Genomic DNA, 15,024 nt, shown 5'->3' on the forward strand with positions numbered 1-15,024 from the left:
CAAGCCATTTACTTGTAAATGAAGAATCCTTGGGGATTGGTGTAAAAGGAAAGTGAGAATAAGTATAAGCTCCTGTTGCTTCTCACTGATAATTTTTCATGTAGATCTCGAGAGGTCTCTCTCTCTCTTTCTTTTACCTGTGTCATTTCCATACATGTTCTCCCTCTCTGCATTTGACAGAATATTATCAGAATTCATCCTTGCAGTTTTGCAGTAGCAAGCAACTACTAAGAAATTGTCAAAATTGCTTATGAATAAGTGGGAAGTCATACAATTTGTAGTAAATCAACAGATAGAGCGTACCATATTAATAGTGTATGATTATCGGTTAAGGTTTATATTTTTGTTTGTTTGTTTTGTCTTTTTTGCTTATTGCAGCCACAACTAAGACCAGAATTACCCTAGACCAGTACAAAAGTCATATTCATGGCCAAGGGACTTGTGTTGATAATGAAGAAGGTAAACAGCCTGGTTTAATTTTGTATCTTGTCTCTTCTTTTCTCCCACCCCCTACCTTCCCCCGTCTGTTGTCTCAACCACCCCCCCCCCCCCCCCCCAAACAAACCCAGGACCCTCCGGTGCCTTCCAGATGAACGGAGACATGGGCAAGTACACAGCACTTGGTTACCCACCCACCCCTGAATCCCCCGTCTTTCCCCTCGCCAATGGACACTTATTTGGATCCGAGTACCCCTACCTCCCCGATGGTCAAATTGTGACTGGTAAGTGGCGTGACCCCTCGTAAGTTTGCATGCCCTCTACTTAACCCCGTCTGGGTATTATGTTTGTTTGTTTGTTTGTTGTGTTATTTGTTCTTTTAATTTTTGTTTCAGTGTTATCTCGACCAAGACAACAGATTGTGGTAGATGGTGTTTTGTGGTATTGCTGTGCATCTCCACTTCTCTGTCTTACTTCGTCATCATCATCATCACCGTCCTTCCTCTTCATCATCGGCATCTTTTTCATCTTCTTGTTTGTGCTGTGCGCCACTTGAAGCTGGAGGATGAGAGCGTCCTTTGAGGCAGGGTGGCCTTTTTTTTTTGTGATGATCAAACCTGTCAGGCAAGGTGTTACATGAGCAACATCAAGTATAAACACTCCATATATACTGCTCTCCTGGACTCCGAAAGAAACAGAGACTGTAATGTGGGCTTTCAAATTTACGAAGAATCCCCATGCAATCACTTTCCAGGAATGCATTTATAAACATATAGAGTCGCTGGGTGTTTGCACACAGAAACATACACCTTGCTATAGATGTCTTCAAAAAAAAAAAAACCAGAAAGATACATCATAAAGTGGCCCATCATCAGCCAAATATGGGAAACCCACCACATGTTCATGCAGGAGTATGCATGTTTATCTCATGCAGTGTGATGGAAGTCAGAAGTGTCAAGCTTGGCTCTAACTTTACAATCGTGTATTGGAATTCAAGCTCTTCATATTACATACATGTACACTGTTTAACCAGAAATATTTTCTGTGTGAAATTTTCACGAATTGGAGCTGATGACGGCCTTTCTTGCAGCATGAAATTGCCACTGGCATTCAATGCATAAACGAGAACTTTTGTGTGCATTTTGATTTCGCAGATCTTGACTCCTTGCAAAATTCGTGAAAATTGTATGCATGCAAAAATTTCTGGTTTTGCAGTAAATGTGTACCCAAGCAAAACTCAAAAGCAAAAGACCCAGACCAGGATTGTCCAAACATGATATGAGAAGGTCGTTTGGGAATAAACAAGATCATAGTTTGCATTCAGACCGAAAGAACCATCAACTTGGTTTACTTTAATAGCATGAAATGTGTTTAGAAACACCCTGACCTCACTACTTGCGCTTTGTAAGAAGCAAGAAGACATATTATGTATGGGTAGGATAGGTTCAGGCATTTTCATTCACATTCTGTGTGTATTTGTCTTACAAGGTCAAAATGTATCAAATGCATACCTGTATCCCACATACCCACATCCACGTTGGCAGTTTTGTGGTGTGGAAGGTATTGAATGTAGAATTGTGAAATAGTAACATAATCACTATCAAATTTGCTCAAAGAGTTTTACCAATGTGAGTTTTATGAAGATGTGAAACTGAAGCATTCGTTTACTTTATGATTGTTTTCTGTAATTGGTCATACTCCATTTGTTGAAGTGCAGAAGATTCACTTTCATAATGCAAGCTATTTAGCTGGGGTCTTTTTTTTCTGTTTTCGAATGGAAAAAGGCAGTTGCACTGCCATATCTTTACCAACAAAAGTCATTTTCACAAGTCATTTTGCGCCCAGATGATTTTCTGATAAAGCTGCCTCAAGACAGCTTCTTACGGGCTGTCACTATGGTAATATCTGGGATTCGCAAATCTTAAATGATTAGGGGAGGAGAGACCGGATGTAAGGAAACATATGAAACTGTGAATGACTCAATTCCCCAGGGACGACAATTCAAGGGGCATTTTGGCATTTTAATTGTTAGTACACCATGCACCCAGAGAGAACCGCATCCTGAATAGGCGGTGCATTCACATTAATTTGGCAGTGATGTTACATACCACAGAAGTTTGTTGACACTGTTCTCATTTAGCAAAATACCAAGTGGTAATAGATGTTGCAGTCATTCACATGGTGTCTTGGTCATTCAAGAAATATTTTAGAATTGGTAGCGAAAATCCTGTGATCTCATCGGTGGAGAGCTATACAATGTGTTGATTGTTTAATGGCCGCACACTGAGTCACAGTGATGTAAACATGTTATCGCGCACTTGTAGCAAGAGTATGCGCACTTGTAACAAGGGTTCACGCACTATGCAAGCGTTCGTGCACTCAGTACAATGTATGAGACGCTTATTGGCTAAAAAGTCATGCATCCAGTAAATACTGGATGCATGGTTTTGAAGTACTGGATGCATGATTTTGGGGCTCTTGTCTATGGCAAGCCAAATATGCATCCAGTAAATTTATCATCGAGTAACATTGTAGAAAAATGAATTTTTGGCAAGAAAATTACCCATTCTATGACACGGATGACACACATGTCTTTTTGTGTGTCAGTCGGAATATAGTGTACGTGCAGTAACTATGGAATTTAGCCTAAACCCACTTGGCTTCGCCTTGTGAAATCAGACTCTTTGATCTAAATCAGTAAATAAAGCTCCAAAAGTGCTCATTTTTGGTCTAATTATTCTTTGTGGCATTCTTAGCAAATGCACTTGAAAAAAAATTCGGTATCAAAATTAATTTCTTATTTATTTTATTGTTTCATGAATTTCTTATGTATTTCTTTGTTTTTTCGACCTTTTGTTTTTGTTGTTTTTTTAAACAAAATTTGTGGCAGACACTTTTTGAAGCATAATACTCCTAAAACAAATTGATTTTAGCCATTGAGAGTAAAAATAAGCATATTTATATGAACCATGTGAAAAAACTCAATTTGCATTGACTTTGTACACAAAATCACATTTTTGAGCCATTTTCGGCCTCACATGCATGTACAAAATGTTATGTAACTTCAGATCCGTACCCCCGGGCGTCACAAATTTGGTGTCAAAATGTGCGGGAAACTTGAAAGAAAAAAGTCAGAGCATCGCGGCGAGAGCATTGCGTGTTGCAGAGTAAGGGTTAAGCATTCCATAGTTACCTTGTGCACACAGTTCCGGCTCACACACTCCGACCTGTGCATCATTTGTATACTGTGATATTTCTGGCAGGCGTTGCACATATCTCCAATGGGAAAAGACACACAGTGTGTCTGGTCATGTGAGAATTGCACCACTGTATGATCAGTGTTATTTTGCAACATGTTTCACGCTCAAATCTTGCATATGTATTTAGTGCGAAATTTGAATCACCGTGCAAAATACCGCAGTATTTTGCAGTGTTTCACCGCTGGTGTGAATGCACCTACAGTCAAATTCAGCAGGTTGCCACAAATGTTGTCAGTATACCTCTAGTGTAATTGCAGTGTAATTTATTCATAAATTAATTTTCACCTGAGAAGAACTTTTTTCCCCTTCATGTGAATTAGCATTCCCTGCAATACATAATTATTTGGTTTTTGTTTTTTTATGCCTCCGCAACGAAGTGGCCGGAGGCATTATGTTTTCGGGTCGTCCGTCCGTACGTCCGTCCGTCCCGTTTTGTTTTTGTCGATATCTCAAGAACCGTGTGGTGGTTTTACATCAAACTTGGTATGAGGGTATATCCTTGGGGGATAATACTTTGTGTGGATTTTAGGGTCACAGGGTCAAAGGTCAAAGGTCACAGGTTATTTTGTGGAAAAAAAATGAAATTTCATGTTTTTCTCCATATCTCGCAAATGGTTCAAGGTATCTTCATGGAACTTAGTATATATGCTTGTTCCGATGGGCAGTGATTATCTAGGGAAGTTGGGGGTCATGGGTCAAAGGTCAGGGGGGTCAAAGGTCAAGATCAGCTCCTCAAAATATCACTACTTTCCTTAAAATGCAATATGCCTGAAGTTTTTTTTTTTTTTTTAACTTGATGTATGGCATGTATTACCCAATATATATTTTTGGGGAAGTTTCTTGCCAAAAGGTCAAAGGTCAAAAGGTAAAGGTCAAGTGAAAGTGCTAAATTGCACTTTTTCCTCCATATCTCGAAAGTAACTCAAGGTATCATCATGAAACTTACATATTTATGCATGTTCAACCTAACAGTGATTCTCTTTGGAACTGTGAGGTCAAAGGTCAAAGGCCAGGTTTAGATAATGCTATTTTCGCATTCAATACTGAAATTATACTTTTTCTCAATACCTTGAAAATTACTCAATGCATAAACTTATAAAAGGGTCAAAAGTCAAGTAATTTTAATCATTCATCCAATTGAACCTAGTTCTAGGAAAGTGAACATTCAGCTTATTTGTGTCAAACCTGTCATTTTAATATTTTGCCAATTGTGTGAAACTGTCATCACACATTGTCAAGACATTGTACTATAGACCTATTAGGAGAACCATGCATTATGGCGGAGGCATATCAGTAGCCGTAGCGATATATCTAGTTGTTTATTTGTTTGTTTCTTGTTTGTTGGTTTGTTGGTTGGTTATTTGTCTTCTAGGGGTTTGGTGGACAACTTTTTTTGTGTGTATTGTGGTGGCAGGAAAAGAGGACCATGTTAGTATGCTAACTAGTTCAGGTAAATTTAAATGTAGTCTGGAAGTAATGAAAGTTGAAGCAAACTCAGACAATCCATTCAGGATTTTTTGTTCTTTTTTTTTTTTGTATGTTGATAAATTTCCACTGTAGCCTTCTCAAGGTGTGAACTTGACAGCAATTTGTTGTCATACCAGAACACTGTTATGATAGTGTTTTTAAAATACAACAAAAAGATAATGAAAACGATTTTGTTTTTGTTTTGCTTCAAATAAAAAGTTCAAATTTCTTTGACTTGTTTTAAGATACAGTGAAAGCTAATAGCATCATACAAGCCTTTAGGACGGAGATCTTTTGATGTTCTAGAACAGTTTATATTTTGAGACAAAAAAGTACTAGTGATATATCCAAGATATATCCAAGATATATCCAAATGCATTGAGGTTTGTGCAGTTATTTCCAACATTTGATAAATTTCATGCTTATTAGATTTTATTCAATATCGTACCTTGAATTAGACTTAAAAAAAAAAAGAGAGACTAAACACAAGGAATATTGCTAAACCTATACTGGGCCAACAGATTTGTATCATTCAACAAACAAGGGACAAGAAAAAAGAAATCTGTGTGTGAAGCTGAATGAATCAGAAGTCGTTCATAAGAAGAGAACCACTTCTCACCTTCTTCTCCAGATAGTTTCAGTGGGTCATTCAAAGTTTATCACGGTTACCAATCAGTGTGCGTGGCAGCGCACTTCAATTGGCTATCATTACCCCGATTCTGGTCAGAGCTCTGCGGCTTGTGGCCGTTCGCAATCGCTACCGTCTAAAATGTGATTATCGCCTTATCGCGAGTCGAAGTGGTGTGTCTGGAGAACGATGACAGGCTGTGTTGGCCATTTGCAGACTAATAGATGTCTGGATTCTTTTAGTATAGATAGTCTTGTGCAGTCTTTTTTTTTTTCATGCTTTTCTCTTTTTTGTTAAAAAAATGTTTTTATTGAAATACAAAATGTGCATGCACATCATGATAAACATGCATTAATCACTAAATGGTCAAAGACCAAAGCTGGAAAACTGTTTTTTGGTTTTGGTTTTTTTTTTTAATAAGTTACCAAGTTTACATTTTTAGAGGCTATGGAATGATTAGTGGTGTTTTTCAAATGGAAGGAAGGAAGTGAGATGATCAAAGGAAGGTTTTACATTTTACTTTTTATTTTCATTTGAATTGACAGACATACACTTCTGCTAGGAAGTCCAGTGGTATCAAACCAAAGGGAATGCGAATGCAACATTCTAGCAATGCCCAGTCAATGGTTGGGAGTGGCAAGTGTGAGGGATGCTATTATGACTAAAGCACTATAGTACCATGATCAAAATTGATAACTCTTTCCTCTCTTTTTTTTTTCAGTGACAGGAGGTAGATTTTTTTAGTTGTTGATTTTTCAGAATGATTTGATAGGAGGAAGACATTTTGTTGTTTAGAATTTTGCAGAATGATTTGATGGGAAGAAGACATTTTGTTGTTTAGATATTTGTGGAATGATTTGCGTATAGAAGTTCTCATTCTCTCTCTCTAGAATCAGGCTGATACAACCGGAAACCTGCCCAACCTAGAGAGGTTCGCTCCAGACAATTAACTACCGAGACTGCCTTGAAGGAATATTATAGTTCTGAGGGATCGTTCAAAATAGAACAGTTATTTGTCGAAGCTATGAAAATATCAATAGCCATGTTTTGAATGCTAGAACTTGAATGCTCTAAATCTTGCAGAGGAGTGATCATGATATGAGGAAAGAGTGTCATGAAAAGTCCAATGCCAAACTTGGATGTAAGGATTCTTATCTGTGAATCAAATAGTGCAAAAAGAATTGAATACAAAGAAAGGAAAAGAAAAACACTTGCTTTTTATAAAAGGACTTCTACCTATAAATCCAGAATGAATCTGCAAGTGTGTATGAGTATGTCTTGTTGTACGATGTCAGACGTCTGAAGCCGGAAAATGCTCTGAAGTTTGATATTTGAAGGTTATTTGCTCAGTTTGCGTCTTAAAATAGCAGTGGCAGATTCAAAGAGAATGTGCCTGTCCTTTGAAGTCAGTCACATGTAGTTTTTGCTGCGAGCAAGTACCGACAAATGTCAACATCTGGTACACCCAACCCTGCCAAATTTTGCCGCTGTAATCCCAAATATTTGAGCAGTTTTTGAGCGATACTGGGAAATGATACAAAGAACTGCTTCGTATCACGTTAAGCAAGTGTTGAGCCTCATTCCACTATGAATTTCTATTAAGCATAACAATATTGTTACTATATCGACCAAAATATTCCTCGAGACGTGGTAATTTTAGTTGGAATATAGCAACTACTATTCTGTTACTGGGCGCTGTCTTCGGAAGGATTCAAGTGAAATAGGCAGTCGAGACTTTCAATGAACAGCAACAAGAACGAGGGAAGAATAGGATGAATTTTTTTTTTTTCAAATCCATGTGTTGGTTGAGATAGTATACAGAAAGGAAAATAGAGAAAGAAAAACGCACCTACAACACCTTGACCTGTGTGTTTTCTTTGCTGTGTTCAAAAAATTGCAACAAAAATTCCTTTTTTGTTTTCATCTGTTATTTTTTCTTCTCTATCGCTTGGTTAATGCTGACATCATTTCTTTCTCATTGCTGTTATGAAATAGATGAACTGTGTATGATGGATTTTGTATGTGCATTTTTAATCCAGAAATTGAAACAATCAACAAACAAATAATAACAGTGATGGAATAGTGTAGCAATTTTCAGGCTACTGTAAAACAAGGAATGTTTGCGTGCATTTTGTTTTCGCAAATTTTGCGAACGCCAACATCCGCGAAATTAAAATGCACGCAAAAGTTCTTGCCTACACAATATTCATTGGATGCCAGTGGCAATTCGCGAAAATGTCATGCTGCAAGAAGGGCCGTTGGCTCCAATTCGCGACATTTTCATGCCGCGAATGTATCATGTTTTACAGTATATGTCAGTTTTTTGCGGGCCATTCAACACTTTTCCCCAATGCAGTTGGGAGTGGATGCTGTTTTTAGCCACATTCATACACACACGCACACACACACACACACATTGACAGTATTTGAAACATGACTTTTTGCCCTGCAATGCGAAAACTTAATTTGTGTGTGTGTGGACACATACACAAAAGAAAACAGTTTTTGCGATCCGCATCAGGATAGGAAAATCAGTCCTGATTGATTTTATTTAAAAACTTGCGATAATTTGCCTGGCGGTATGCGTGAGAACTGTACACAGAGACTTTTTCATCTTTTTTATTAATTCTACAATGCATCTTGCTACAGTGGGTCTGCAAGCTCATATTCCTGGGATCATGTTACGGTCACTGTTGATTCTTTTTTGAAACATTACAATAATTTGTCCTGCACAGCATTATGTGCACAAGTAATATTGATATTTTTGCATCGCAATGCAAAAACTGATAACTCTTGTGTGTGAATGGGGCTTTTTTTTTCATGTCTCTCTGACAAATCCTATTTTGCAGTCGTTTGTAATGGTCAAACCAAGTCGTTTATGCATGTTTTCTTGAAAATCCAGTGCAGTGTTTACTTCATTCACCCATACTGACTGAATCAGCTTGTGCTGTGAAGTACGTGTTTGTCTCAACTCAGCTAATCTGCGTTTTCTCCCCACCCAGCCTTTCTCCAGTGACCTTGGCTTTCGCCCCACATTTCTGCAGCAAATTTGTTAAATGGAGATCCTTTCTTGACAATTTCTGAGTCAGCTGTGGTTTGCAGAAATTGAACATTCTTGCTGCTTACGAATTCTCCAAATGTACAAACAAGATTGATAGGCACATCCTAGGGGGATAAATGAGTTTGCCTCTTAAGAGCATTATTTACCATGTGCAGATGAAACAAAAATCCAGCTTTAGTGCTTCAAAATAGTTCTAAAATATAAGTTAGGGATAGAAACAACCAGTGTAAAAATTTGATTCATTATAGTCAATGTTAAGTATTGTTAAATATATATACAAAATGTGCACAGTAGTTATAATGAAATTGTGTTTAGACTAAACTGTCTACAGTTATGGCCTATTGAGAAAAATAGTGATGTCTGCTTTATGGTGTAGGCTTTATTGTGAAATTTTTACATGGTAGGATGTTTTGTGATTCAACTGACCTACATATATGCATCAAATTTGAGAACACAAACTTTTTTAAATCACAGCTCCCAATGGTGAACAGTACCTTTAAGGGCTTTGTCATAAAAGTTATTAAGAGATGGTAAAATTACAAGTTTAAAGGACCCCCCCCCAAAAAAAAAAAAAAAATGATAATAATAATGATAAATGAATAAAAAATAAAAATAGATAGATTTTATAAAGGAGAAATATTGAGAAGGAAAAATGCAGTTTGACCTAATTTTTTTTTTCCCAAATGTTTATCAAAGTTTTTTAAAAATGGTACATCGGGGGAATTAACACTGTCACAAGATTTGACCTTACTGAATTGGCTTTGTCAGTCATACAAGTTGTAGGAAACAGACCTGTGCGTATGCAAGACCTCAAAATACAAAACCATCAAGGAAATAGTTTTGAATCATTACATGTGTAGCTTTCCTGCAGTTTTGCTTCTGAAGGCTATTTCATTCTCTGTGGTTACAGGTAAATAGCACTTGTAATTACTATGTAGTAGAGGGACTCGAGTATACTGAACGTACGTTGTGCATTCCAAGATCAGGAAAATGTTGGTAATTCCCAGTCCATTGCAGGAGCAAATCTGATACATTTCTGATTAAAAAAAAAAAACAGTCAAAAAAAGTAATAGCAACCAAATAAAAACTACCCCCAAAATGTGATTTATATAGTGATGTACACTGCTATTCATAATTTCTGCAAGTACCTCAAATGATGTTTTAAAGTGTGATGCATGCACATCTGAAGTGATATTTACTTTTCTTTGTAACAAAGTGATAACCTTGTAACATTTTTCTTGTTTTTTCTTGTTCTTCTTCTCTCTGTCTCCCTTTCTTTCTCTCCCTTCACTCATTCCATGCCCCCCCCCCCAACAAAAAAAAAATATCCTCTTTTTTTTCTCTGTAACCTTTGCTCTTAAATGTCTTGTATTTTATCATTTAAAATGTTATGCTTTGCACATCCTGATTTCTCTACCTTTCTCACACATAACTGCATCTGTACTCTCTCCTGCTGACTTTCTTTCTTCTTCCATCTGTGCCTCCTCCCTCCACCCATCTATCTTTTACCACCACCACCACCTCCTCCTCCCCATTTTGTTCGCTCCCATTTTCTCCCTTCTTCCTTGCCTTTCATTCCTCCCCTTTCCTTCCCCCTCCCCCTCTCCATCTTGTTCCTCCTACTATCCCCCTTGTTCCTGCCCCCTCATTCTTTCCCCTCCCTGTCTTACATCTGTCTCTCCCTCCCCCTCCCCATCGTGTTCCCTCCTGCTATTCTTCTTCTTCCTTGCCCCTTGTCCCTCCCCCTCCACCTCCTCCTGTGTTCCCTCCTGCTTTCCCCCTTCCTCCTCACCCTCGTTCCTCCCCCTCCCTTTCCCTCCACCCCTTCTTGCTGCTGTATCCTGCTCCCCCGCCCCATCTTGTTCTTCTTTTCTCCCTTCTTCCTTCCCAATCCCTTTCCCCTTCCCCTTCTCATTTCTGCCCCTTCTCTCTCTCTCTCTCTCTCTCCTTTCCTTCTCCCCCATCTATCTCCTACTTCCCCTTCCTTCCCACCTCTCACTACAGCTGAAGACTTATCTCAGCAGGAACCACCCAAGGGCGATGACCTACGCAAACTCTTACAGAGACAACTTGAGTACTATTTCTCCAGGTCCTATACACACACACAGACACACACACACGCCATATCCCTCTTTTTTGTGTGTTGGAGACCACATTGCTTCGACTGCAGCAAAATTTTGCAGGTTGACTTTGTCAAACCGATCATAGTATGTAATGACGACGACTGAGGTGTTGTACTTTGAACAATTTTCTTTCAAGACCATGTCATTGTTTTGTAATTTGATGACGTCATTACACTGAAAATTGTGATTAAAGGCAAGGTATCAAAACCAGCCGATTATAGGTTTTATGTCTGCGGGACGTATTTTTCCCAAGTTGCCAGAAATGGTATAGCGACCTCAGTCGTTACAAGGCCGCTTTTCCGTCTAGCAATGCAATAGATGTTCACACGGCCGCGTTAGTTGAGTGGGCATTGACTTTCCCCCCGTTATATCTATACATTGTTGTTGTTTTTCTGTCTTACCATTTCCGTGGATGACCCGTGGCCGAGTGGTTACAGAAACGGTTTCGCATGCACGCTCAATATAACTTCAAGGTGCCTATATCACATTCTTTTCTTTGTCGATCACAGATGACTGTCATCTGATGACCACAAGCGTATCACCTAACTCGTCCTCAATGTGACGAGTTTTCATGTCTCGTTGTTTTTGTTTTCCCTTCTCTTCTTTTTTCATTAACTTCATATAAACCTTGCATTACCACTCAGTGTGCAACATGCAGCTCATCTTCCATTTATTTTCAAGACTGCAACAAAATGACTTTGATAAGTATTGAGATGTTCCTTTAAAGACGTACAAGCTTGTACAATGCACAGTTGTGCAGAATGTGCGTAGCGTGAATTCGTTGTACTGAATCTGTGGGTGTGTGTATGAGCATACATTTAGTAAAGACATAGGCAGAGTTTGAACTATGGTGGGATGATTACTGCGGCTGCAATTCAAGTCAAATCTAATCTACAATTACACACATACACACATACACACACACACACATACAAGAAAGTGGTAAAGAATAATACGCAAAATGATTACTGTATACATGTATATAGTTTATTAGTCTTCAGTAATATTTACAATCGTTCATAACTTGAGTGTAAATTGCATTGCTACGTGATGGTAAAACTCGGTGACAACATAATATCGCTCACCGCATGAATACATTACCACTTTGGTGGTACATGTACGCAAAAAATTACGAGTACATACAATCACTTGACACGAAGTTTTTCAACTCTTCAAGTTAATGTCAGTATCAACATTGATTCCACACACAGACAGTTATTCAATAGACTATACACGTAACAACTGCATATACACAGTATCATGGAAAATGTTGACAATTTCTTGAAAAACAAATTCACGCATTAACAGTTTATCAGTAGATATTCACCAATTATGTGCAGCAAGGCAGATTTGTTTACAGGGGAGAGAATGAGATACCAATCATAAAAATCTCCATGCGTGCACGCACACACGCACACACACACACACACACACACAATCATCATCAATCATAATACTAGAGTATTCCTCCGCAGCATAAACATGGACTAATGGTACAAACATTCTTGACTGGTGGAAACGGCTGTGAGATTACATCAAGCCGAGTCGAATAAGAAAGAAAATAATCATCTCAAAATGGCAATCAGCATTTACCTCCCCCAAAGAAGAAGAAAAAGACAAAGGCATTGAATATCTATTAAATCCCTCTTCCATTACCAAACTGGTAGACTCTGAAACCAAAACTAGACATGCAGTCACACTTTTCAGAATCTACTGAGATGATAACCCTAAGTCTTCTCTTTTGATGACTGCAGAGTGGCTTCTGAATTCCCGTTCATGCCTGTAATAGTGCTTTATGTGGTTTCAATTGTTTTTCCTTTACAACAATGAATAAAAAAATTCACCAAGTCAAACTGAAGTGGGTCTTTATGCTACATTGCAATGGCCCACTGTGCTTTGTGAAGTGGAGTCGGCACAGACCTTCTTTGGGGTTGATGAAATGGTTCGATTACTTAGTGTGCTTTTTTTAAAGACAAGAAGTATAATACATGTATGCAATTCATCAAGAGGAGGAATCAGACACGTGATTTACAAATCTGAAGTCATACCTTTTCCAATCAGTGTAATTGCTGTTGGACATACTCCAATGCCTATGCGATATCTTCCTGACTCAAATATATCTCTGAGGTACAGTGTATGTGCATTACCAGTTAAGATAATCAAAACACAAGTATATACATACAGTAAATCGTCTTAATTTCTTCAGTTTGAACACACAGGTCATAGTCTACATTTCTTCAGTTTGAACACACAGGTCATAGTCTACATTTCTTCAGCTTGAATAAGCAAGTCAGCCGTCCACATTTTGTGGAGAATGACTTAAGAAAGCATGATTTGTGCACAGCTACAGGGTAGATGACTTTGTGGAGATACATTGTAATTTGAGGAAAGTAAATTATCCAAACCAGGTCTCCACACAGCAATACTACAAACTGACAGTATTGACGATGAAATGACACAGAACTTCAAAACCACATGTCAGACACACATAGACACACAAAAATCGACAAATATCAAAACCAGCGCTGTGTACATCTGTATAACATTTTCTCCGGGTGGTTTTTGTGCTTAAACAATGCTAAATGCAAAGAATATGGACTGCCAACTAGGCACTACAAAAGTTTGTTTTTTTTTTCCATTTGACACAAATGGATATTTAGGCCAATGGCATCATACTTTTGACAGGCTAGCATCCACTGATTGTTCTTGACCAACTGTGAATTTTCAGTTGCCCCAGGCAAATGGGGATGTAGGTTTGTATCACACAGCTGACGAGAAATGAATTCAGGAATCCTTGAGGAGAGAGACAGCAGAATTCAGCCTGAGATTGCTTCTGCCATTTTTAGCACTTTGTGCATCCTTGCAGCACACATTGGGAAACAGAAAGGAATTCTTCCTTCCAAAACACATCATGTGTTGTGCAGCCACTTCGTGAGGTCTTACTGTTCACAGATTCATCATGATTTTTTTTTTTCCAAAAACATCACAATATCAAAGATATGGTGCCATGCACCATAAATATGTATTCATAGACATCACTGAAGTCCTCACAAATTTCACTCTTCTACAGAGTCACGACAAAAGGGGAAGGAATTAGAACTACTGTATAAAAGATTACGCTAGTGATAAAAATCAGAATATGGCAATCAGAGGATTGTATACACATGCACTCTCGTAAAAATACATTGTTCACTGTTAAATTCAGTATACAATGTATGTGATATATATATTTTGACAGTTCTCCAAAAATTAATGCTTTATGTTTTACAACTACAAAATACACTTTCTTTTAAAAGTTAAAAAGGTTACCATCAATTGATACTTGGTTTGTCAAATACAGTCTTCATTCAAGATTTCACTATTCAATTTACTCATAAAAAACGGTAACATTACTCTTATCAATCAATCATTACAAGAACATTTTATGTACATGATAAAACTTTTGGCATGAATACACATTATGACTAATCTGAATCTGAGTCAATAAGAGGATGAATTCTACCTCAATTTTTGAGTTAACACTGGCTTGATATCAAGAGAGGATGGCAGGAAAGAATGATAGATTAAATTCATTATTGCAGCACATACCTCTCTGTCATACATGCATGCTAGTGACAAGTCGAATACTTACTAGTTTTGTTGTTTGTTTGTTTTTAGATTTTGGTACTTTTCAGTATCTGATCTGCCATACTTCATGTTTACACTCTTAAGCATCATTGCAGGGAGGTGTAGTTTCACAATAAAAAACCACTACATGGCAATATAACTGGAAGCCCTTCAAACAGCATTCGAAAAGAGTTCATTGTTTCTATAAACCCATTCATCAATAGAAAGAACTCCACATAGAAATGCACAACCATTTTTATATTCATTCATCTCTTTCTGATTTGTAAAATCTATAGAAATGGGATACATTTATTCACTATATTTATATTCCATGCACTAAGAGGTACATTTGTATCATTCTATCCCCACGACCAAATAACACTGTTTGAATATCTCCGTTTGTGAACATATACCTGCCTTTTATTTTTCAATTTTGTACTG

At 37.8% G+C, this 15,024-nt stretch overlaps 1 protein-coding gene across 1 annotated transcript in view; it reads left to right on the forward strand.

Moving 5' to 3' along the window:
• LOC139726607 (uncharacterized) overlaps positions 1-10,943 on the forward strand; it is a gene marked incomplete at its 3' end in the record, with an annotated part of 59,041 nt that extends 48,098 nt beyond the window's left edge. The window contains exons 4-5 of the mRNA XM_071637597.1: positions 570-722; positions 10,859-10,943. Of these exons, the coding sequence (XP_071493698.1) occupies positions 570-722; positions 10,859-10,943 (238 nt within the window). The remainder of the gene's footprint in view (positions 1-569; positions 723-10,858) is intronic.
• Between the last annotated feature and the right edge of the window lie 4,081 nt (positions 10,944-15,024).

This window comes from Diadema antillarum, unplaced genomic scaffold (assembly GCF_040938485.1).
Source record: "Diadema antillarum isolate AM-2024a unplaced genomic scaffold, OU_Dant_1.0 seq00000093_RagTag, whole genome shotgun sequence".
Lineage (NCBI taxonomy): Eukaryota > Metazoa > Echinodermata > Echinoidea > Diadematoida > Diadematidae > Diadema > Diadema antillarum.